The 26,321-nt window shown below is 39.1% G+C and overlaps 1 protein-coding gene across 1 annotated transcript; it reads right to left on the bottom strand.

Moving 5' to 3' along the window:
- Positions 1-765: 765 nt before the first annotated feature.
- Positions 766-17,807, bottom strand: ADRA1B (adrenoceptor alpha 1B). Its single transcript, XM_009483446.1, has 2 exons — positions 16,835-17,807; positions 766-1,328 (listed from the first exon to the last, which is right to left on the bottom strand). The coding sequence occupies exons 1-2, from the start codon at positions 17,805-17,807 to the stop codon at positions 766-768; spliced, it is 1,536 nt and encodes a 511-aa protein (XP_009481721.1).
- Between the last annotated feature and the right edge of the window lie 8,514 nt (positions 17,808-26,321).

Raw genomic sequence — 26,321 nt, 5'->3', positions numbered from 1 at the left:
AAACTTTCAAAAAAGAACATGGTGAAGGATAGAGGAGTTACATATGTTGGTGATAAGGGAATCATGGGAAGGAAACAACTGCAGGGAGATTCAAGAGCATCCTAGGAGTTGCCATGGCAAACTTAACCACTATGAGTGTTTTATTTTGAAGTGAAAATGGTGATGAGGGAACTTGGCTGAATTTCAGTCCTATAGTAATAGGTGCAAGTGTTTAAATTGTTGTGAAATTACTTTAATCTTTGACATTGTTTTCCACTTCTAAAGTGCCAATGTACAGTGAAGTACAACAACAATAAGAATTTACAGGCAAAATCAGCGGCAACTAGTACCCTGGAGAGGTACAAACAAGACTGCATTGCTCACTTCCACCCTCAGGCATCCCTACATGCGTCTAGCACACATGTACACACACACATTCATACACATTTCCCCTGCCCACCCCCATATTTATACATTCTTTCTATATACATATGTGTTTGGCTGTTCCACAGCACTTCCACGACAGCTAAATAATTGGATATGCACTTCCCTGGGTCTATGTGGCACCTTCCCTGCATTCTGTTCTTGCTTCAGTAGCCTCTCTGGCAACTGACTGCGAATATTGTTAGCCCCTACACTCTGCTGCTCTTGTGACATAAATCTGCCTGTTCCTCACTGGCTTCCTTCTAGTGCTATACTGAGAAGCTGTGCAAAGGCCCGTTTCTTCACCTGGGCTAAACATCAAACAGGTTAGCGTACAAAGAGAACAGACTCTCTAGAACCTGTTCATTCCAGTGTCATGTTTGCTCTACAGCCGGTTTTGCCATTCAGCGTGTCACAGATGGGCTCATGGTCCCCATTGCTGGAAGCTTGGCTGCCAGCAGGAACGTATCCATTGCGCTCCGTTAAGAGATTGAAGGTAAAGAACTGGCACGGGTCCTTTTGTCTGCTGCCTTCCTGTAAGGGGCTCAGGAAAGAGCTGGAGTTTTTCCATTCCTGGAATGTGCACATCTCGATATGTGGGTGAGTGACTTTGCTCAGGTAGCCGGGGCTGGGAGATGCTGAAGATAATGTCCTCTGACTGCCACTTAGGAAGCTCCCGCTGTCTTCCAGAGAGTCCTTCCTAGGGTGTTCAAAGGAGCACCGATTCCAGTTTCTGTAGCTGTAGGCCCACCACCCTGATTGCTTTCGACGGTGGCACTGGCATTTTAGGATCTGTATAAAAGCCCTCTTGAACTCTTTGCTTGAGCAAGGGTAGATAATTGGATTCAAGCAGCTGTTAAAGTAGCCAAGCCAAAAAATCACCTTGAAGATCGTTTCAGGGGGCTTCAGAGCCGAAAACAGAGATCCTGTCCAGAAGAAACAAGCAGAGACAATATCTAAGATAATTGGTTTGCCTGCCTTTAGGAAGGGTAAATGTCCCATCAGATCGACGTTAGAATCTGCTTATTAAAAATCCTTAATGCATGTTGCTTTCATTTTTGCTCTTTTGGTAATAAAATGTTTGTTATTTTTAAAGCTAATAAGGAAATGCTTTCCACCATCTGAAAGCTAAAGGAGCACATAATTAATGTAGAAATAAAAATTAAAAAGCAGTCCTTGTGTTTGTATGTACACATCTGTTGCACTAACATCTATTGATCCCAATAAAATATCAAACCTCCATTGTCCAAGCTCTTTCACAATGCACACACGGAATAAGGCCATGCCCTCTTCAAAGAGCTTTTGAATGCCATTTTTGAAGAAAAAGATCTAACTGTTCCCAGGTTTCCCAGAAGGAGTGTGTTCAGACATACCTTATAACTTCTAATATATTCTCTGGCAGCTCCTAAACATCACCCCAATTTATCTCAATTATTGTGATAGTACAAACCTTTTGAAACCTGAAGTTAATTGTGCTACTTCCCATATCCCAGGCATTCATAAAAATGGTGTAACCCAAAGAAAGAGGTTATTTTATGAATACTTTCTCTTCCATTCACAACCAAATAATTTCCCTAACCAGGCTGCCCAAATGAAAAACTCATACTGGGAAATCCATTTCATGTACTTTTAGTACTAAAACATGCAATTGATCAGCTAAATTTAGCAAATGGGGCTTTATAACAGAATGTATGACATTTTTTAAGCAAAACAAGCATTCAACAGTTATCCAGCTGGGAAAACACCTTTGCGTCTGGCTAAAGTAATCAAAGAGCAGGGATTCAGGAGAGAATTCTTATTTCAAGAACTGGAGTTAGATTTGAAGAGTTTTTCAAATGGAAGATGACACTCAAGCCTGAATATCACATCTCTGAGAAGAGCAACCTTTTACACCGGAGTGGTTTCAGATTCCCTGGACTGTGAAAGCAGCCGAGTCAGTTCTGACTCTAAGGATGCGTTAGCGGGGAGGGATATGATTCTAGGCATATTTCCCATCTCATAGGAATGTAGAGGCCATGGCTTGGGCCTCAAAACTATGCAAAAGCACTTCCTAGCTTCTTGGGTAAATAGCTGACAGCAGATACTGCTGTTTATCTAGGTGACAATGCTGGCCTGGCGCTGACTATAGGGGCCTGAGTCTCCTTAGCTCCAAGAAAGCCAAAGGGAGGTATCATTCCTCACACATCCACTGCCCTCCTCAGTGTGTCAACTAGTCCCTGAGGTGGCTCAGAAGAGAAAATAAGATCCTTAAATGGCATCAGCTATCTGGAGAGAGTCTTCTTACCCCTCATTTGGGCAATAGGAGTGAGGAAAGATCCTGTGAATCCAGAATACTAGACTTTTTCCCTGGCAGTGTTTTGGGATGGTGCCAGCTAGCACTAGCTCTACTATTGCCTCAGAGCTAAGCAACATGCTAGCCCTTAAGGTTAAAATAGAGGTTTTAAATTACAAGGTTCATAGTATTTCTTTCATGACTCCTGCACTTTACTGACTTTTTCTCCATGTGCAAGACTGTTGTAAGTTGAACCCATGTCCCTTATTGCTTTCTTGCTGCTAATGATTTGCAGGGTTTGACAAATGCCTCTGCTATCCATCTGATGGAGATCCTCCATCTGTCCTGACTGATACTGCAGAAAGTACAGAATACAACACATCTAACATCAGAGAAACTACAAATTGTATTTGATGAATTCCCAACAGATAAATCAAATCAATGCAAGCCCTTAAACTGTGTCATGTGAGTGTTACATGCTCTTTGATGAAAGATTCAGCAACAAGTCACGTGATTCTATGCAATAAGCCGTTAAATGGGTGTCAGATTCTTATAAAGCTTTAGGCAAAGTTGATCTACGTTTATAACTGTAGCCAAGATGAGGAAGATGCTCCAAAACCTCCCACATGCACATTTGCAAACCTTTTCAGGTTTCATTTTGTAAATAATTATTGCTAATACTTTCCCTTCAGTTTAGGGAAAAGAGAAGCTTTGTGACTTTACAAAACAAGTACAAAGCATGACTATGTATAACAAGGAACTTTTTTGAGCTCATACTGATAAATTTGTTAATTTTTTCTCTGGAACTCCTTTAAAATATAAATGACTTCTAGCTCTTAAAGCCCAGTAAAACTTGTGAAGTGGCTAAAGAGCTCCTATTTTTTCTTATGTTGAATGATCAGTAGTGAGTTTTTCTAGATCAGTTGGTTTGCCTTTCTCTCATACTGTAACAACTGAAAATCTACAGGACATTCCTCTAACAGATAAAAATATTTTTAGGCAGGTTAAATACAGACAGAGTAAAAGCTATGGTATAGTTTTCAATGAAAAAAAAAAATTAAGGAAGTTTACTGACAAATGTTGTGAAATTCCCTAGGGACAAATAAAATGAGCTAAGCTATAGAGAAGAAAACTGGTAACCAATGCAGATAAATGAGTTGTGCATGTATAATCTATATTGCACATGAACTGAATATAGCTACATATAGTAAAGACTAAGAGACCAAGTAGGGAAAAAGGTAAAAAGCTGAGCACTGAAAAATGGCTAATCTTTGTAAACTGCTTGAAGAAATATGTGTTCCTTAAGAAAAAACCGTAAGGAGCTTATGCCTATCTTTCATGAGAATCTATTTTTCAAATACCATTTGAAAAAAATGACAGCAGGCCACGTGCAGCAGCTGCAGCAAGCATTTTCAAAGCTCTTTTATATTAAAGAGCAGCAACATGAAAGAGCAGAGAATTTCCTCATAGCAGCCCTGACTGACAGAGGCACCTTGTGTTCCAGCCTGATTCACTGAGCCCTGATCAATCATTTAAAAGCTATCATGACTCTAGCTTAGTCATTAACAGAAAATGTGGAAATAGATCAGTTTGGAAAGCTATGTGGTGGTGTGATTTAAAAATAAAGATCGGCATTTAACTACAATAGTAGAAAAGTTTTGAAACTAAGAAATTCAGGAATAAGTGTGAAGGAGTTAATGAAAACATTGATCATTAAACACTACTTCATTCTCCATTTTTTCCTGGTTCTGCAGACAGCACAATGCAAGTGTTGCTTGACTCTTAAATTATACACAAACTAGTAGATTAAGTTTTCACAAGAAGGGGAGGAAGTATGCTTTTCGGAACAAGGAATATTAATTTGATAAATAAGCCATTGATTTATAGACTGGTGCGTTAATTGCTCTTACTCCAGACTGATGTATTAAAACTGGATAGAATTCTTCTTCGCTTCTTTACCCTTCCTTATATGCGCGCATATATATATATATATGCAACTGCTCTGATCAGAGATGGATTTCATCTATGAATTTCGTCTATGGTATAATGCGCTATTACTTTCTAGTTTTTTCACAAATCAGGTGGTAGTCCCAGTGAGAATAAGTTCATATATAGGAGCATAACTCATTTGCTCATAGATAGCACTTTTCATCTGTAAGTCATCCTGACTTTGTGCCATCCTCCTCATTTTACTAGTGAGCAATCTGAGCTGGGGGAAGGTAAAAGCAATCAGCTGAAGGTCATGTGCTAAATAATTTTCACCATTAAGAAAGTTTTTGTTTTACTAGGAAGAGAACCGTCAGACCTGGCATGACTTTCTTAACCACTAGAAGTCACAGTGGGTAGTTCAAGTAGAACTCACAGTGCACATTCAAGTAGTGTGCTTGGTGGGTCCTGCTACCTTTGACAGCACCCAAGAAAAAGCAGAATTCAGGAATATTTTCTGAGATTAACAGAAACTGGTTGATGCATGTGATCATTTACATTGCTGGCCCTGCAGAGGCTATATGCAATGACTACATGATCACAGCAAAACTTCACCTATGAAGGGATCCATGGCTAATGAAGGGATCCTGCACCACCAACAGCTACAGATGCTCTGAAATGTAGTAGTTTTGTAATACAACTTTCATCATGGTGAAGGAAAAAGGACTGAGGAAAGACATGACAATTTGTCTTTAAAAACATAAAAGTTACCTGCAAAGAAGGAGGATACTAAAGTGTTTTCCATGTCCACAGTGGCAAATGTATGAAGCACAGTGATTTGAATTGCAGCAAGAGAAACTGAGATTATGGATTGGGAAACACTTTGTGTCTTCCAAGACAGGAAAATTCTGGAACATATTGCCTAAGAAGGGTGTAAAAATCCAACCCTGATGGCTCTTAAAAACAGAGTAGACACACATCTACTGATTTATGTAGCTGAGCCAGCCTTTGGGTTGGAGGATGCCCTGAATGACCTCTTCATATCCTTTCTAGTCCTACTTTCTCTGATTAACTCTGCAGAATATATCTGTGTTCATCAGGAAAACTTTATGCCTTAAGTTTTGGCAGCCCAGCAGAGTTTTACATTTGTGGTACTGGAATCCCGCTGACACTGTAGTCTTAGATCCCCTTGGTAAATATATCCATTATTTAGGTTGAGGATTAACTGTTAGAAAAATGGAATGTCCACGACAGATACTTATTTGGGCACTTATTCTCTTCAGGGCTTTGGAAAGTTTCTGAGTTTTTGTATGCAGTCCCTACTCACTGGGTGGAATCCCAGCCTGAGTTTTCTACAGAGAGAGAAGAAAATCTTCTTTATGATCCAGAAGGTGGTTTAGACGGATGTTGCTATATATGCCATGTACTTCTAAATATAGTTTAATTTGGTGAGTATTAGGCAAAGCTCCACTGCCTTTCACATATAAAGATACAAAAAATATTTTGATTAGCTTGTATATTTTTAACATTACCCTTTTCCCTACCTTATTCTTGGAATTAACAACAATACCTTTTATTTAGCTGCACGCATACTTTACCTCATAATTAACCTGTCAGGAGCAAACAACTGCAGGCTATTTTGGTACCTTGATAAAATGATAAAGCTAAGCCTACTAGACACACTCTCTAAACATTGGACTAATATTTCCTCCCCTAATCTCCAAGTACTTTCCCATCGCAGTCTGATAAACAGATTAAATATTTCCCTGTACTGACTTAGACTGCTTTTCAAAATGGCTGGAAAATTTTGCATGAGTATCTCCTCAGTGATTTATTTGTGATGGGGGTAGCCAGAGTGACTTCCCTACTCAAACCGATCACTCTCCTGATGCTTCATGCTTAACAGCTTCATTCTAAGGGAATGTATGTTTTCTATTCTCTTTTATTTTTCTGCACTAAACTGTGTGATTTATTAGACATAGCACCACAATCTTACCTCTGATTGCACCTTTGACATCAATAAAGTTTTTGCAAAACCTGCATCCAGCACAAATGGAGAACAGGAAATATTTCAGAAACTCAATCATCTTGATCAGTTTTGATTGGTTTTTGACCATTAGTTTAACCAGCTGTGCTCCCCGGAGTTGATAGAGCTGTTCAGTTTGGAAATACACTGAGCAACAGCAAATATCGTAAAAAAGAATTAAGAAGTATTTTATTTAGTAAAAGCTAATTTCCTTTAGGGTCTGACTGGTTCTTTATAATGAATGCTTTATTACACAGAAAGTAAGTAAAGCACCCTCAATGAAATTAGGAAACATTGCGGGAAACAATTTGCCATATTGTCGTCACATATTCTGCAGAATATCTGGCCAAACCATCACTGAGCCATTAAAATTCAGACTCCACTGGAGGCAGTGAGAGTCTTTGAAAGTCTTTGTAAAGGCTCATAAGGACTTCAGTGGACTTTGGAAGAATCCTTAAAATAGCAGGAAAATCTTCTGGACTGGCTTAATCCCAATACTCTTAATTAAGGAAAACTCTTCACTGAAGGAGGTTTTGGTATAGCCCTCTGCAGAGGAGAAACACACACACACATGCATGCACATACACACACTATTCTCTCATATTCTTCCCTGTCCTGTTATTTTTCTTCCATCCAAATATATGCTCCTTTGCTACTTCTCACAACTGACTGCTGTATTCGTACAGAAAGGAGGGTGGGAAAGTTAAGACCTTCTATTTAAGGAAGGTCTTAATGTCATAGTTGGCGAGCTTCTTGACAAAAGTATAATACACAGGACATGTCTAAGTTGCCACTTCCACTTTATGGAAGAAAGAACTTAGCACCAAAATTAGACCTGCCAATGCAACCAATCAACCAGACAAAACCCCCCAAACCACTTCCAGGAAAAGGGAGAAAACTTCCTACTCCACTTGTGTGCATATGCAAGGTGATCAGATACTATAGTGATTCGCTAGAGTTTAAATCTGAAAAAGAACGTGTAAGATAATGTTTATGAGCTAAAACTTTTAAAATTGCCTTTGATATCTCTGTGCCATTCTGCTCTCTGTGCTACTTCCAGCCACACAGAGGAAATAAACAGCTATGTATAAGTAACCAACGGTTGTTTGTGATGACAGTCATTTGTGAAACAGCACTGGGTACCATTGTGTGGTTATATTTCCTCCCTTCATCCTTAATGCAAGGAATATATATATATATATATATAAATACACAATGGGACTGAAAGCCAAGAACTTAACAGAATTACAGAAATATTGCAGTGGGAAGAGATGTTACGGGGTTTCTTGTCCAGCCCCCTGCTCAAAGCAGGGTCAACACTGCATTAGGTCCCCTGAAGCCTTCCCTGCTCCAGGCTGGAGGAGCCCTGTTCCTTCACACAATGTACTCCAGCCTCGTGATCGTTTTGGTTGCCTCCATTGGACTCAATCCAGTTTATTGCTGTCTTCACCTCTGTGGATGCAATATTCCAGACATGGTCTCATGAGTGTTGAGTAAAAGGGCATAATCACTTCGCTCCATCCACTGGCTCCGTTCCTGTTATACAGCCCAATATGCTGTACCTTGCATCCAGTAGGGACTTTTGAATAGTTTTACATCCTATGTTAATGTTTGTGTGAGTCATCTTCATGGGAGAGGGTGTTCTCTGTGTGTGTATTTTCAAGAATGCCATATATTTATTATTTGTACCCAGTGGGAGGAAAATTTTAAAGTATTAATGATTTTTTAATCTAAATTAACCACATTCTCCTTTACTGTCTGCCTTCTCTTTAATATCTCTGCTTTTTCTTTTTCTGTCCAGGCATGTTCACTTTCCGGTTACTTATCTCCTTTCTTCATCTTAATTTTTAAATAGTTATTTCTACTCTCCTTATGTCTTATTTAGTTTTTAGCTCCAACTGCTCATCTCTTTTCTAATCACTTTATGTGGTGATAATTGACTTTATTAATTAAACATCAATTTTTAATAAGTTGTGTATTTTTTATCAATTAAGTATCTAAATTTCTAATAGAATCATCAGTTCTGTTCTGAATCAAGTATTTGATGCTTAGATTAGATAGTAGTTGGGCAGGACTACTGTGAATTTCCTGGATTTAAGGAGAAAATGTCTCTATGGATGAGTTTTGAGTTGTCAGGTGCTATGTTTTATGCCCATTACAAAAATTCACATTTCAAAATCTTTAAATCCAGTTTTGCTTAGATGAGAGCCAAGCCAGGGTGAGTGTATGTTCCTATTTACTGGAAAAATACAACATTTGTTTTTATTGAAACAAAATGGTCTGGAGTTGTTTAAGTGCTTTGCTGTGTGTCTGTTAATATTCCAGTAATAGCAAACTAGCTACAATGAAATCTGTTGTGAAACAATAATGGGGTGGAAGGAGAGCTTCGCTGCACAGGTTTTTGTCATTGTCTTAAGATTAAACAAAAGCCATAAAATCTGAAATTTCTCTATTCGTAACAAGTAGAAAATGAAGCATTTCAAAACTTGAAACACTGAGTGGGGGTATTCTGGACAGAAAAACGCCTTCTTGTTTGAATACCATAAAACAGAAATAGTTAGAGAAATGGCAATAAGTAATTGGAAGTTTTGTTATAGAGTCTGGTGAAATTTAAATGTTAAGGTAACCTTGGAAAGCAAACTTATCCTCCTTCATTCAGAGGAGAGAATTGTCCCGTTCTGGTGCAGATTGGAGTCATTCTGACTGGAGTTAAATCTGAACTTTTCAACATTCTCCACAAGAGAAAATTCCAATGTTTTAAAAATTGCTGTAGTGATGAAAAGCATTGCAAAATACAAAATGATAACAAATGAGTTCTGAAACATGAAAAACAGGAAGCTTCAACAATATCAAACCCTGTCTCTCAATCTGTTCTCAAGAAGAGAACTTTTTCAAAAATGAGAATTGTTTTGCAAGAAATTTGTTTTATGATGGAACTCAGCCTTCCTATGAAAAGAGATTTGATCAAATTTGTAATGTGATCAGTGAGAGACTTTCCCAGTGCTAGGCAGTAGATGGCTGCTGATGGCCTGGCTGGGAACCCCTGCTTCTCCCCTGCAGTTCACGCTGTGATTGCTGCTGCAGTCTCAACTGCTGGTAGCTGATAATGGCTGAGTTATGGCCACTTCTTAATCAACAGAGAAAGCTCAAATGCTACATGTGTATAGCCAGTAAAATTCTCCCTGTAAAAGTAATAAGCTGCCTCTGACCAGAGTTGTTATGAGTTTAGAGAATGTGGAAAGGATACGTTCGTCTTTTATTTAAGCTTTCTGCAGTCCTTTTTACCACATGCTTAGCCAAGTCAGCATGCCAAGGTTTTAAAGCTAATTGGATTTCTAAAGCTCCTGATTTCTTTCCTTCCAGCATTCAGTGTTTGTTTACATTCCCCCGGGCTTATTTAATATAAGAAAAAACCCTCAGTTTACAAACAGTAGAGGATGAAATAGAGTATGGTTATAAAATTAAGAGTTGATCAAGCTGGGAGGGACTGCAGGCCTTCTGGAGAAGAGTGTTAGGATAACAGTGAAAAAAGATCTTGAGAAACAGGAAGAGCATCCAAAATCAACAGAATAAAATTCAATAAAGAAAATTAAAGGAAAGATGGTTAAATTATAACTACTACAAACCAGTAATGATGGCTAGCATTTGGTTATGGCTTCTAAGCCTCTCGGTGTCTCTGTGGGATGCCTTGGGGTGCGTATCCCAGCAGTGCCCATCCCAGCGGTGCCCAGGCTGCCAGGCTGGGGACACCATGGGAATCACAGCGACCTTGCTGTCACCAACATGCTGCAGAGCTGCACTCCCATGTTTGTGGGTAACTTACGTGTGTCTGTTGGGGGGAATGCTTTGCTGTTGAGGAAGGAGAAGTATCAAATAAGGAATAACTGACTAGAGAATGATATGGGAGAAGATAATGTGGGAGAAATAGAAATACAAATCTGATGCTGTTGCAAGTACAGCAGTTCTCATTCTTCATTGTATTAATAGGTACGTTACGTATATGTGCAAGGATCTAGGCCAGCTCCTGGTTGTGAGGAATTATGTCCTAGGACTGACTGCCTATAGCAGTTGTGGGATTCTCTTTGCTGGAACCTTCTGGCCCTGCGGTGAGCAAACACTAGTGAGGGGTGATGAAGGTATAATTCAGCCAGTCCTCAGCCCTTGAGTCTTTCATTTCCCTGTTTTCCAGCTGAGTCAAGGAATTCACACTGAGAAATCTCCCATAACTGTCCTGACAGGGTAAAAGTGGTTTATACTCATTCCTCCATCCCATTCAAACAGGGAAATAAAGGTCTGCAAACCAATACATTATCGGTATTAACTAAACTCAGTAACACCTGCCAATCTAAGGCCTGATCCTGTGTAGACAAGTTCTTAAGAAGGCAAAAGAAAGTAGCAGACATACACAAATGCAGAATCTGACCATAAAGAGTACTTCCCCCTATGGATATGTCAATGAGTAAGAGCAAAGCCTAAGGAAAACCTTTTCCTTGCTGTCTTGTAGGATGAGAAAGGTTATTGATTCTATTTTCTTATCCTAATTAAAATCCATAATTTCTTATTATCCACACTATCTGTCTCTGATAAAGAGTGCCTCAAATTTCAGATGAACAAATCACTTCTATGAGAACTGCATGAACTTCATGCGCAATGGCTCAAATTTGAGAACCTTTTAAAGGCTGTAAAAATAGAGACTTATCTAGAATGGCCAAAATAAAACCAGGACTTTACCTTCCTTGAAGCTTTGCTGATGGAAGTTGTAGTACAGATAGGGATCAGATCTTTTTACTAAAACCCAGAGTTGCTACACCTTCTTATATTACAAGCAATTGCAAAGCAGAGTAGCTGTATTTGCATTTTTAAAGGGACAGTGCCTACGTATTTAACCACAGAGCTACTAACTTTGGCACTCCTGGCATGGTAAGATTCTCTCTGATAGGCAGAAGTTAAGAGATAATCTATCATTTCTAGAGATCCTGCTCTGGTCTGCAGTCCGTGACTATCCTTCCTGCAGCATCACACAAAAGATGATGTTGATGCTTAAAGCATGGGGAGTTGAAAATTATTTTTAAAAACTTATGGTACAACAGACTATTTGCAAGTTGGTATTTAGAAGAGCAATAGAAAAGACAAATAGGAGCCTCATTTTCCCAGCCCAGACAGAAACAGAAAGAGGAAATCTGTAGTTTAAAAAGAACAATTTAAAAAAAGCAACAGGATTAAGGTTTTTCATGCCCCATCCATAGTTGTCATATTAGCAAAAATTCCAAGTGTGTCTTAAATAACAAAATATGGAGATACAAGATATGGAAAATACATAAAATATCGAAAAATTCCGTCAAGCACTTACCTTTTTGACACAAACCTTATATATCCTTACATATACTAGTCTACCACCTCTCAGTCCAGAATAGCTATGATGACTTACACCATGGAGAGAATTCACTTGTGTTTAAATTGTGTTGCCCTCACATAAATATGATAAAATCAAAATGAATTTTAGTAAGACTCTTGTTTGGTACTGTAAAACTGACAGTAGATAGGAACAGCAACATGGTATTATTATTATTTTGTCCAGAAGAGTTACAGACTTTTGCAGTTTGCTAACTACAAAGAATATGGGCCAAGCTTATGCTTGTTTTGCAAAGGATTAGCTGATTAAGGGAGTCAAGAAAAGCTAATCTAAGTCTGCTGACATTTCATTTATTATATTTAAATATCTTCAATTACTGACATGCTTTGGTGTCTTTTTCTCCCCTTCTCACTTCTGACTTATAACTGAGGCAATCTATCTTGGATATCATTGGTAAATAATAGGACTCTAGCATGGGATTGAATAACACAGCTACAAAGATATTGTATGAACGTCCATTATTTTTTTTCTCTTTTAAAGACTGATGGTTATTGCTTTTCAGTTTCTAGGTATGACTTGAAAGCCCATCAATATAGCTCAAAATCTTGCAATGGGCTATGGAGCATGACTTTAGTGACAATACTAAAAAACTCGTCACTTTTTGTTCATATCTGTATGTCACAGATAGGTACACTAAAGAACGTGCAGCTGAACTCCTGAGGTATGGCCTCAATGCTTTAGGACCATATGCACATGTATAACTTTACTCAGTGCTTTCATCATGACTACCAACCGAGCGATAGCACGTGTTTGCATGTGCCTTTGGCATAAAGACCTTGCGTCCACTGCCTTGCTGGATGCTGAAAGCATTGTTCCCTCTGAATTTATCACTTCTCTCCTGTCTTGGATTTCAGTAGTTTTGAGATACCCTATTGCTGCCCAGTGGCTCAGTCCTGAATTCTTTTTTCCTTGGAGCTTTCTGATCACCTGAGATAGGAGCTGCTGCCATGCCTGAGGTTGAATGGTCACCATGAGTCAACTTCTGTGTATTCACCTTTTTCTGTATTGCTTTACGTATTTGCTTTTGTAAGACTGTACACTTTAAGATTTCTCTTTGTTCGTCTGACCTGCAAATCAAAAGCCTATATAGGAAGTACCCAGTCCTTCAGAATTTGTGCAGTTTCATCTGCTTTAATAACAAAAAACTTTGTTCTACAACACAGAAATCTGTAAGTAACTGGTAATTGGCATCCTTTGCAAACCAAAGGGCTTAGGCTTAAGGGAGGCTATTTTAGTAGCAAAATGAATCATCTTGAAATAATCTAGTCCTCTGCGTGTGACAAAACATGCTGTACTGGTCAAGAAATGTCCTTATGATGTTTAGTTTTACAGGAATTGGCTAGAAAATAGGAGGAGCAGGTTCCTGCTATCACCTGTGCAATTGAACATTGTACCAGAGATTGACCTGCAAGTGGGCAGAGGGTCAGATTACCACATATATCATTAATTTGTCCAAATTCTGTATAACTATTAACTGAGGGCATCAAATCTAGAGAGCTAGGCTAGTTAGAGAGGGGAAGAGGGGACAAGATCAAAATGAGACGAAAGACAAACCAGGCCTAAAGCCTTGCAGAGAGCATAACCCAGTAGCATGGGCAGCACTGGACCTAATACCTTGAAGTATTTCCCATGGGAAACTAAGTAGCCTAATTTGGTATTCTTGGTGCAGAGATGAAGAGGTTGGCCTGATGTAACATAAATCTACATACTGTGCTTGAATAACATTTTATTTTAAGAATAATTTCATATTGGCTGACCTGTAGCATGCAGAATATTTTTATATTCTTTTTTATTATTTTATAGAGAGCTTTCAAAAACTTAATATATAAGGATAGTCAAAACAGTTGTATCTTCATTATGAGGCTCTTGGGACCTTATCCCGCTGCCAGTTAAGTTGCAAGAATTTTGTTTCTGACTTTAGTGGATAAGATCACAGTTTTTGTGGGAGCAGGGGGAGTTGGGCTCTGAACTGGGAAGTGAATAATGCTCTGCTGATCTCCACTGGAGTTAAGCAATAGGCTGGGGAAGTTAGTATGCTTTGGCTAAAGTAGTGGAGGTGGTGAGTTTTCCCTTTGACATGAGTGTGTGTGTGTGTGTTGTGTGAGGTCTGAGTCTGGGAGAAAACTGACAAGCCCAGTCTGATATCTCATTTAACAGGAATGAGACTAAACTTTTACCTAGTAGGCAGGGGGAAACATATGATCCTTAATTTTGCATTCTTTTTTTTAATAAAGGTATCAGCATAAAATTGGATATTCCTTTGTTTAAAGGAGGGAGTTTTAATGAGTGTTACCTTATTTCTTCAGGGCTCTAGTCTTTAGATAAAAATCACCTATTTTACTCAGCATTTTTCAGCAATGCATATTTAATATAGTCCTGACACCTAAGAAAGGATTTATATGAAGGGGGAAGAAAAGAAACATTTATTTTAAAGCAGTAAGATATTTACTCTTCAAAGCTGAGTCACTGAATTTATAGCACAAGAAGTGGTCTCAAAGACATGTATGTCTTCATTTTATCTTTTATGCTGTACCACAAATAATTTTGAGTGGCAAGGCAACTGTTTACAAAGCCGTGGAGCATTTATGAATGCCTGCAACAAGGATATTCTATAGCTCTATTGCTATCTGGAAAGAATATCTGATAGCTACTGGAATAAAACCAAACTCTTTGATACCAGTTTTGCTGCATCGTCAGGTGCTTAACACTAAAGGCAGCATGGTTCAATCCTACAAAAAGAGATTGTGGGTCATTCTTCATGCTGATCATCAGAGTGTCCGTGCTGTTAATTCCTCTCTGTAGCTGCACACAGAGCTCTGTCAGAACGCTTTCCTTGCAAAGCCTTTTGATTCCCGCTTGAAAAACACTCTGTAAGTGTTAATATTATTTCTTTTCCTTTGTCATGGAATATTTATTCAAGCAATATCCCCACTTTCAGCACGGCACCAGTTCCCAATACATATCCACCACCTGATGCAATAATCCTTTGTCTGGGATATCAAAATGGGTAGCTGTGGAATATATTGAAATGCCAGAGTGGAAGAATGATAATGTCAGGTGTCTTAAGCAATGACTCATTAAGCCTCCCAGGAAAGACCAGGAGTTTTGAAATAACTTCTCAAAGGGAAAACTGGCATTCTTTCAAGAAAATTAATTGTTTCTCACATTACTTCTGCCCTGTGACCATAATGTTTTTAATGGACTGGTCTGCATCTGTGTTCATTGAACAGCGTCACTAGCTATACTGGCTTCTGCTAGCTAAGGATATGCTCTACTGCACTCACATTTGCTTTTTTCCTCCAAATTTCCTTCAATAATTCAAAATCAAGGAGGTAATCTACTTTATCAGGGGATTATGACCTACTAGCTACATATCTAGTACTACTACTGGTACCATATGGTGAAAATATATTATTATCCATAGATATGTATTATTGCAATAGTTGGAAACTTGCTCTATGTTATAAACTTTATTTAAGAGCCAGCACAAGGACTTAAACTTCAGTAGCCAAAGAACTTTTGCCCACAATTTTCCTTCTGTTTGGAATTTTTCACATCCTTAACATTAGCTTTATGCAGATCTTGAATCATAAAGATTTTTAAGCTTATGTTAAAAGAAGCTAGAGAGTTGCCCTGCAATAGATTAAGTAGTTGTCTTGCAGTAAAGATTCTAGTCTAAATGATATTACATATTCACTGAAATTATAATTTTATAACACTTCACCAGGACCAGGTTGCTGAACTCAATTTAGTTTTCTACAACAGTGTCTAAAAATATTCGCTTACCAATCAATTAGAAATGTTTTGGTAGGGTAACTAAGTAAACACGAATACAGAACATTAATAATGGCTTTTTCTCCCTTTTCTTTTTCCACCTCTTTCCATATTTAGGCTGCCAGATTGTCTGTGTCTCAGAGAAATTAATTTTGGACAGATATTTTTGAAAGCTTAGTAATTCAATGTCTTGAGATATGCTGCTTCAGAGGTAGTGCTAGTATGAAAGACAACACAAGCACATTTCACAAGGACTTGGGAACACAGAGCACTGTGTTAAATCTACATCAAATGCTTTAATAATATTTTAAAGGTGAAAGTGAACGAAGTGGCTGCCAAAAGCTCCCATGGCAATCTCTCGAAATGCCTGAACTAAGACCTATTAGAAACCAACAAGAACTTTTCTGTGGGCATCAGTGGGCTTCATGTGTTTGCTTTTGGGATTTGATCAGTGATGTCTGAACTGAGAACTAGAACTTTTTCAGCTTCCCAAAGCTCAGGGGAGTTTTGCACCTCATCATTAGATCAGGTTCATTTCCATTTAAGACACCTAATAATGCCAGAAGACCTACTGTGTTATAGTCTGAACATCTAACAGTAAACTAAAACAAGACCCTTTCGGTGCTGAAATTCTTTTTGTGTTCTTACCTAGGATTTTTGTTAAAGCATCCTGTAAAATGTTTCTGAAAGCTAATTCAATTCAAACAAAGATCGTAAAGGGGGATTTAATATATAAACTCTGAAGATATTGTCCCCTGATTTGACAGCTGCCCCATCACTGAGAAAGACTACAGGATGAGCAGACTTTCTGCAGGCTGCACACTTTACAAAGCTTCAGCATGACTCTTTGAAAAGGCCAACATCAGAAGTAAGTTACTTTCACTTCCTTTCATCTGTTCACTGCAGTTCTCAAAATGATATCTACTTATCATTCATCTGATTTTTTTCTATGATATTTTTGTAGTAAACAACTAACCCTCTTCCTCCCCTTCCCCTTGCAATGCCGTGATTACCAACTTACCTAGTGGCAGAACAATGAAGAAAGGTAGCCAGCACAAGATAAACATGCCAACCACAATTCCCAACGTCTTGGCTGCCTTCTTTTCTCTAGAGAATTTAAAAAGTTTGAAAGCTAAGGAGTTCCTGGGATTGTGACCCTTGGGTTTGGTGCTGTTCAATGTGTCCTCGTGAATGTTCCTGTAATGGATCCTTAAAGTCAGCTCCTTGGAGTTGGACATTTCTTTCATAACCCCAGCTTCCAGGTTTTTAGTAGTCCTTTTTGCCACTATGTAGACCCGACAGTACATCACGAGTATGACGATTAAAGGAATGTAAAATGACCCCAAGGAAGAAAACAAAGCATAGAATGGTTCTTCAGTGATACGGCACTCTTTATCGTCCTTGGGTGCTGGTTCTTTCCAACCCAAAAGAGGCCCAATAGAAATCACCATGGAAAGGACCCAGACACCTAGGAGAGCTAAAATTGCCCTTCTTCTTGTTACCAAAGTTGGATACTGGAGAGAATAACGCACCCCTATATATCTATCTATAGAAATTGCACATAGACTTAAAATAGAAGCTGTACAGCATAGCACATCAACTGCTGCCCAGATATCGCAAAATATCCTCCCCAAAACCCAGTAGCCAAGGATTTCCAGTGTAGCAGAGAATGGAAGGACAGTAAAACTCAGCAACAAATCTGCTATTGCAAGGTTAATTATGAAATAGTTTGTAGGGATTCTTAAATGTCTATTGCAAGCAACAGAGAGAATTACCAAGATATTACCTATAATAGCAAAGAGTATAAAGGCACCTAGGATAAGCCCCACAATTATCGCCCTACTGATATCCAAGGCAGGTGAATCCAGATTGCTTGCTGTCTCATTGGAGTTGTTTGCAGAAAGACTGCCGTTATTTAGTGCAGACACTTTCAAATATCCAGATATTGATGAATTGGATTTATCGCCGAGGTAGGTATTCATCTTAAAAATCATCCTCCATAGCAAGTTACGATCGGATCCGTTGCACAACACGCAGATGGTTTGAGTTCAGTTGAAAGTTATCTCTTTACCAAAGAAGTTGCTGCAAAGCCCCAGCCAGTTTTAGATTGAGAACTCATCTCCCCAGCAAGCTGTCAGCTCTAAGCATGTAAAACTTGCACAGCGTGAAGTCCTCTGAAGCCTGTCAGAAATAATAGGCTCTTCGAACTTGCTTAATTTCTCATGCGAACTCGTTTAAACAGAAATTAGCAGGCAGAAGTCTTGGCTGGAGCTCAAAAGTAGCTGTTTTGATCATGATGTCCCTGAAATAAAAGACAGGTTTACTGTTTTCCCTTGTGCACTGTGGTTCTGTTGGAAGGATGCCCCTGCCTAGCTGCCGTGACATGCGTCTCCACGAAGGGTTTGTCAGCATTTAGGCAGCTCTGCATGAAGTGGCTGCCTCTGCTCACGCTGCCCGTGCTGGTGACATCACCGCGGCCGGCCCCGTCACGGCGCTAGAGGGCAATGCAGTTCAAGTTAAAACTTCCATATCAAGGTCTGAAAGCTAAACAAATGGAATCTATCAATCTTAATTAAAGCATTTGCCACATAAATCTGGATTGGAAACCTTTAAAAAGCCAGTTTTATTATCTGAGAAAAATATACTTGGTGGGATGTGGTGAAAAACGCAATTTCAGTACGAAATGATCTAGCGCCCTTTGCCTTTTGCTCACCAAGGAAATGTATTTATTTTGTAGTCGAAGTGAATCACATGCCATTTTAGAGAACTAATCATCTCCCACCTTCTAAGGACATGTAGGTAGGTTCCAAAAATCCTAGTTTATTAATAGATTCAGTATTTGACGATGGCATAAAAACATACATGGAGTAGTTTGTTTCTAATTGTAAACTTTATGTTAATAACAAAGAAGTAACAGATGATCAAAATCAAAATCTCTATTGATCTTTATGTTTGTTCTATACTCCTGTGTACCAGGCACATCTGTGGCTTCATCTCCTCTTTTCTACCTAGATAACTTTTCTAAGCATAGGTGCATTGTGAATCCCAGCCTTGAACAGAGCTGAGCACCCTTACCCACAGCCAAAGGGAGGGCAGTGAAAAGTATTTAGTAGTCCTTTCAAGGTACTCTTTATGCTTAAGTATCTTCCTATGTCTTTGCTAAGGGCTGTGAGATCACTGAGACTGCTGTTAACTCATTGTTAACAGCTTTGGGAAGACCTACAGTATCCTATAAAGGAAAAAAATAAGTAACAACTGATTTATTTTTTATTTAATAGCCTTTATTGCTGAAAACAGTGGTTTCTTGGTCTCTTCATTTTGTGTAGCTTTGGGTCACCAGGTGGAGAGAAATCTCAGATCTTTATAGCTTGGTGCCATTAAAAACAGTGTGTGAAAGATTAGCTGAACATGTAACTGCCAAAATACTGTTCTCAACTTTCTGTCATCAGATTATGTCCTGCAGCTGTTGTCTGCAGTACTCTGGGTTACTGTATATTGATTTTCCTGTTATAAAATGTACTGTGTTTAAAATAAAAGGTTCATTTTTAATAAGGCAGCTATGGCCGAAAGTTGCAGCTGAGTGCTGATTTTAAGGACAAACCGTGTAAACAAAAGCTCTGGTTGAATTTTATTTGAGGAGTGTATGGCCGATGCTTGTATAGCCCTTCCCAACAGCAGGGACTATAGCAAAGCACTATTGTTCAAAAACTTTTCTTTGAAACATTTACAAGAATGACATGATAACATGTCATGGAGTCACTGAAGGGAAGAGGGACAAACACTCAATTTGTGAGCTTAGCTTCAGCTTTTCTGCCTCTGCTCTCTCCAAGGCAGAGCTTTCATTGCTAGTAAAAGCAGTTGGCAGCTTTTGATTTTGGACATATATCTTTCACACTTACCATTCTTGCTGGACTCCACATATCCACTCTCAGTTTTGTCTGTGATTTCTGATTTTGTTTCTTTGCCTTGTCTGTTTAAACTGTGAATTCCTCAGGCTAGAGGCTCTCTCCTGCTGTAAAGGTGCAGACACAGCCGTCAGCAGGTGTGATTACAGCTGTGCGTGGCCAGGGCATCTGACTCAATACCACTCTCAGTGGAGTTGCAGTAGTGCAGCGGGCTTGCCTGGGTGTCCTGGTGGGATTGCATAGCCTACACTGAAGCCTGCATCTTCCCACTCTTGGTACTTGAGCTAAGTTCATTAAACCTAGTTTGATTAGATCATTAGGTCCAGACATAACGATGTTTCAGCCTTTGGCATGTTAAGAAAATACGATCACTGCAAAAACGTGGAGAGGTTGGATAAGGAAAGATCAGTGAGGGAGTAAACTGGTCTACTTCAGTTTTTTAGCTGGCAACACGTGGGACATGCCCAGCCTGCAAAGAATAACAGAGTGGCCTGTAACTCCTCCCTGGCTTCAGCCACACTGCATTAGGATTTTGTAGCCCTGAGGAACCAGATCTTTCAATAGCTTTTCAACAGCCATTTCCAGGAGTTAGCTGGTTCCAGCTTGCTGGCAAGGTCCAGTACACTGTGCCAACAGCAGTGGCAGGGAAGGGAATAAGAATTTTAACTGGTAGTGGTTGGACTAAAACACATTTCTTTGCTCAGTATCTTTTGCTGGCAGGAGTATTGGGACCAGTCTGCTTCCCTTAGTAGTGCTGCTTTCTGTGCCCCTCTAGGTGAAACAACAGACAGAAAAGTCCTACTCTAGGTGACAAAGAGGAAGACAAATCCCCTGGTTATCTCTTACAGCCCTACTGAGAAGTCTGATATGTTTGCACGTCTGTTTACCAGTCTGTGCAATAACATAGTGGCTGAATAGTCACGAGGCTCAGCTGATTAATGCTCACAAATTGCTTTTGAGATCTTCAGTGGCAGGTGCTATAATAAAGCAGGATGTATTGAAACCCAGACATGAACACTAACTATTTACCTACCTATGGATGAATGACAGAATAGGTACCTTGAAAACTAGGCTACTTTTTCTGCCAAGTTCAAGGTAGCACTTCAAACTAGTGCAATCCAAAACATCTGATCAGAGAAATGCAGATCATATTCATTGCAGAGTTACTTTCTTTTAGATAAATCATAGTTTTCAATAAAAAAGTAAATTTAATAGCCTGGAGATTCTACTCAATATTATTTCCATAATGATGTACAGCAAGACAGGATGCCTTTTAGCTATTCAATGTACTTCTGCTGAGAGCTTGCTGAAGCAGCAAAGGACCAGATACAGAACACACATTTGAGGAAACATGGAAATCATCTTCGTATGTTCTTAGACTAGCTCAAAATCTAAAATATGCTGAACTTCTAAAATGAATTTTGTTGTATTAGATAAATGATGCAAAAGGACTCCTACTGTCATGGCTCAGTTTTGTAGAGAGCTGTGTTCCTTTTATTCTTCTTTTACAAAGTGATGTTAAAAATACATATTGGCATTTTGATCTGATTTCAGAAACACAGCAAAAGCACTTCCAGAGCACTTTTGCAACACTGGTGAATAACAATACAGCCTGCTCCTAATTGGGCGTGGGAGTATGAGCTGACATAGAATATAAAGGAGTATATCTACATATAGTTTTATATAATTCCTCTTAATTCTTTGATTTAATTAGAAACCCTGATAAAGAAAGAAATAAACAGATATGACTGAAGAAAAACAAGGCTATAGTGTCAGAAATAGTTTAGTTTAGTTGCTCTGACTTGAACACTATCATGAACATACTATCATATTGATACAAGTGTTCTTGTCATACCAGCACAAACCAGAAAGCCTTCCTCCCATGAAAGAAGTATGAAAAGCAAGAAGCAATGAGGAGGACATTGGATGCAGCTGTAGAAATATCTCACTTCTCTGCCACTGTCCCTGATACTAAAACATTCCCAAGAAGTGGAGTGAGGAGGTGGGCTTGGGGAAGGTTTTTTGTACGATTGTGGGTCAGTATGTAGACTCATCTGATGCATAAAATGTATCTGCAGCTCAGAGAAAATGTGAGACTCTGATTGTTTGGCACTAGATTATTTTCTCATAATACAGCTTCTTTGTAGATGGTGTCAGTCATTAAAAAGATACAGATAAAAAGATGAAACTCTTCTCTGTTTTCATTATAAATGTCAGGGTTAGTTACGTAGCTACACTTTCTTGCTTGTTTTATTAATTACAGATGGTGCAAAATGTTACTACTGTTGTGGTACAAGTGTTCTTCCTGAACTCTTCTTTCTTTCTCTGAGGACCACTGGACAACACTTAAAATCTGCAGACAGTGTGACCCACAAAATTCTTTCTTTCATTTCCATTACTGCTGATTAGCACATCTTTGTCCTTCATAGAAAACCTCTTTGGCTTAGCCAGAGTTGTGAAAAATTTCCACGGACATTGGAAATACACAGAATTATAGTTTCCTTACATTTCATGGTTAAGCAGAAGCTAGTTTCCTTTGAATGTGTGCACACACCCCCTGAACCTCAGGAAAGGGTCAATTTCCATGATGAGAAGAGAAAAAATGCATTTAAAATGCTAATTTTCAGTTGTCCAGTAACGATATTAAAAAAACTGTTTATTTTCAGAGTAAAATAAAAATTATCATAGGATTGTATTAAAAGCTAAGATTATTAGCTTGAACTTGCCAAAAGAAGATTGCAAACATTTGCAATTCTGAAGAATCTTTTCTTCTGCTGTGATTCAGTGCTTGTCATTTTTATGTAAATAAAATTTAAAGAGCATTTTCTAAGTAAAATGTAGTCAATTAACTAAAATACTATGCTTTCTTTGTTGTCACTGGCTCTTAAATCCTCTTCCAGATTTAGGTTTTGCAGGCCCATTTCCCACACTAAAACATGTTTTTTCTCACACTTCTTTAGCTGTGCATTTCTGCTAGAGCTGTGCTAAAGACCCCCAAAATTACCAATTACTGATATAGGCCCCATCTTAGAAACAGACTTCATGAGGATGATGTCAGTTGAACTGTTTTGGGCAGAGGGTAATGGACTATGTATTTAGGTCTGGTAAAAAATCAGTATTTGGAAGTCTGGAAAGTATGTCGCTGCCTTAAAGAGGGAGAAAATAACACAGCCTCTGTCTCTCCAGCAGTGGGAGGAACAAATGCATGTCTCTCTGTGTAGTTTTCAGCTTAAAAATGCTTGGGAAGCTGATGGACCCACTTAATGCTGTCAGTCTTTACAAAAATGTCACTGAGCAATTGAATTTAAAAAAAAAAAAACCCACACCAACGTGGAATTCACAGTACTGCAAATTACGCCCTCTCTAAAGACAAACCTAGGTGTTACAGGTCTCTGAGGCAGTTTTGGAGGATGCTGCTCTTTTAATGCAAACTGCACTTTATCAGAATCTGTGGGGCCAGTTTGGTGCACAGGTTCCCCTCAGATTGCCATCCTGTCCCATGGCGCGCGTTACCATCGTTCCGCAAGGGCACTGAAGGGAGGAGCCTTAGACAGACAGATACTGGTTTGTGTCTTCTGCTCTGAGACTCTTACCTGTCTCACAAAGTACACAGTTTGCAATGAAACACTGCACTAAATAGACCCACAAAGAGCAAAGACAAGGGGAGGACCTGCTAATCTCAGCAGGCTCCAGGATCTCTTTTTCTTTCTCTGTGTATCACAACATATATATATCACCATAGCATCTAGGAAGCACAGATGACTGCAAGCTGTTTCACCCTCCCAGAAACAAGAGAAAACAAGAGTAACAAGGTGCTACATCTGAGTCTCTCTGTCTTTTCTCTATGCTTTACCTAAACTATGCATTTTTTCCATTTATCTACCTCCATGTTTTGACCACATGGTCCATGACCATTTGCTCTCTTTTGGCACCTGTCCTCGGCTGCCTAGAGTTGGGGAGAAAGGAGAGGGCAGAGCACTACTACTCAGAAAATGGTCTGTTATCATCTTCCTGAAGTTCTAGTAGCAATTCTAGTCTGCACACTCTGCTGCTACAAAACCAAAACATCACTTAGCCAGCAGCACCAATGAACAGCTGTAAACAGGCTCCTTCAGGCTGCTTAAACTAGGTCATTGGGTTGCTGATCTTCAAAAAAAAGCCCTCAACAGTTCTCCCTGCTCCAAGGTAATATTATTGGCATCTTCCCAGGAGAGGACTAAAACTGCTGGAGAAGTAACTATCACAGAGTTAGGTAAATATCAGAAAAATATCACCAGAGGATGAGGAAAAAAGTAAGAACTCGTGAAGTCCTGACTTTTCTTCATGGTCTGCTGGCAGGCTGGTGTACAGGATATAATTTTCTTATTATTTATGACACTCTTATCAGTTCATGCAGACAACTTATTTTCTGCTTGTGGTTGCACTGGGACTATCAGTGAAACAAAACACATGGTTCTATCCTGTAACATCCCCTACTGCCAAAAAAAAAAATCAAAATGTTTCTACAGGAACAATCACTCATGTTGTTCTTTTATAAATTGCAGCTCTCTTCTTAAGCATTTCCACCTACTGGCATTGAACAATAGCACATTTCTGGGAGCATAAAAAAAAATTCTTGTGGTGGAAGAAAATTTCATTTTATTGAGTCTCCTTTGACTTTTTCCAGGAAGTCATGCTGGCTTGGAGCTGATTGCAAACTATGGGGAGATCACAGAGCTATTGGAAGATAATATTAGCTGACAAGATGTTCTGACAAACCATAATGCAGTAAAAAAAAATCTTACTAAGTTACTCATATAAAGTGTGGGATATCTTTAATAAAAATAAGAAAAAGCCATGAAGCTGTATTTGGCACCTGTGCAGGATTATAGTGTTGTACTAGGTTTTTGTGTGAATGCAAAATAGTGAAAATTTGTCTGTCATAGAATAAGGTAAAAGTGCTTGCAAAAAAGCCCTGTGCTTGGTGAGCTGGTGTGATAAAACTGCCCCTGCACTGTATGTGCTGCTGCTCTGGTTGTACAATGTGCAATCTTGATTGGTTTCCTCTTTTCTTCTCTATCTAGAAATTTGGTCACTTAGTTGTTATTATACCACAGTGTGGCTAACCAGACCAACATGGATTAAAGCCATAAATGCAGGAGTAGAAAGGGAAACTTTTCAAAGGGTTTTCTTGTGCCCTCTCAATTCTTCCTTGAAATATGTATGCCTTATAGAAAAACAAGATTCCACCCTGAAATTGATACCATAGTCCTTATTAACTATGCCTTGAAATTAAAAGAGATGAAAGGAAAATGTGTGTTAGATTCAGGAATCTCTCTCTAATTCTACGAGACTCTTATTAGTGAGTTAGGAGCTTATTTGCCTTCTCAAACTACTGAGATAGATAATCTAAGAATTCTGAACTGGGCAGTGGGAGGTGAAAGTTAGCTTAGTCTTCAGGAGGCATTTTCACAGGGATCGAACTTTGGATACGTAAACTAAATAGCTTTATTGAAGGCTGGGTACTTGCCATGGTGACTACTGGCTAATTGGCAGTGCAGGATACACAGCGCTCCCTGTAATGAATTTCTAATAATGGTTGATGCTGTGGCTGATCAGAAGTCCTATTTTATTTCCTTCTCTTCTAATCTTTCATCTTTCCTTAATAGTCAGATTTTTCCCCAATCCTAGTTGTGAACTTTTAAAGTATGTTTAGATTCTCTCATAAACCTATTGATTTGTAAGCTAAGAATGAATCTAAGCTCTAGTGGTCTAAACGTTATATACTACAAAGTTTGGCATGGTTCAGGTGCCTGAAGGAAACCCTGGCTGTAAGTCAGTTGCCAGCTCATGACAGACATCACTTGGCATGCAAGTGACTGAAAAGCTTCGGCCATTTGAAGGACTCACACTCTAAATACAACACAGCAGAACACAGAATAAGTATTTTATGAGAAAGTTATTTCAAAAAGAATGATTTTGTCTTTGGTGAGTGTAATAAAATAGACCAGTAACAAAAGTGTGCTGGTTGGTCATGGCTGGCCTGTATCCCATCTGCAATGATAACCTGGACAGAAGCTGTCCAAGAGACAGTGTAAATACCTTATGATGCTGTGCTGAACTGCACTGAGGAAAGGGGATTTCTTCCTCATCCCAGCTGGAGATGAGTCCTAAACCTTGGTGAAATCTTTGACATGTGCAATCTTTCAGAATTTTAATCCAATAGGGGGACATTTATGGAACCAGATGAGTTTCAATACTTGTGTTTTGCATGGGCTGACTGTTAGCCTACTCAGCCCAGTAGTGGAACAGCCGTGATAGCTGAACTAGGCCACTGCTTCTCCCCGAAAGGCTTTTTAGCCTCAACACTGACCTCTGGGAGATGGCTACGTGGCTTCTCGGCCAGAGGTGGCTAAAGCCTGGCCAAGGTGAAGTATGAGTGGAGTGAGGTCTGTCCATGCCCGCCCGGAAGTCACCATGTTAAATGCCGTCATGATTTATTTAAAAAGTTGCCACACTTTATTTGAACTCTTTTGCAAGGCTCTGAGCACCTTCACCTCTCATTAAGTCCTACTGGTAAACAAGAGGGCTTGCTGGATGCTGGCCTGGGCTTCCTAGGTAAAG

Source organism: Pelecanus crispus, chromosome 8 (genome assembly GCF_030463565.1).
Source record: "Pelecanus crispus isolate bPelCri1 chromosome 8, bPelCri1.pri, whole genome shotgun sequence".
In the NCBI taxonomy this organism is placed as follows: Eukaryota; Metazoa; Chordata; class Aves; order Pelecaniformes; family Pelecanidae; genus Pelecanus; species Pelecanus crispus.
Note: the sequence above shows the minus strand (reverse complement) of the source record. Positions and strands in the feature narration are given on the sequence as shown.

Coding starts and splice junctions, on each gene's coding strand:
- ADRA1B (XM_009483446.1), bottom strand. CDS start 17,807: ATGATTTTTAAGATGAATACCTACCTCGGCGATAAATCCAATTCATCA. Junction 1,329..16,834: donor CTTCATTGTTCTGCCACTAG/GTAAGTTGGTAA, acceptor TCTTCTGGACAG/GATCTCTGTTTTCGGCTCTG.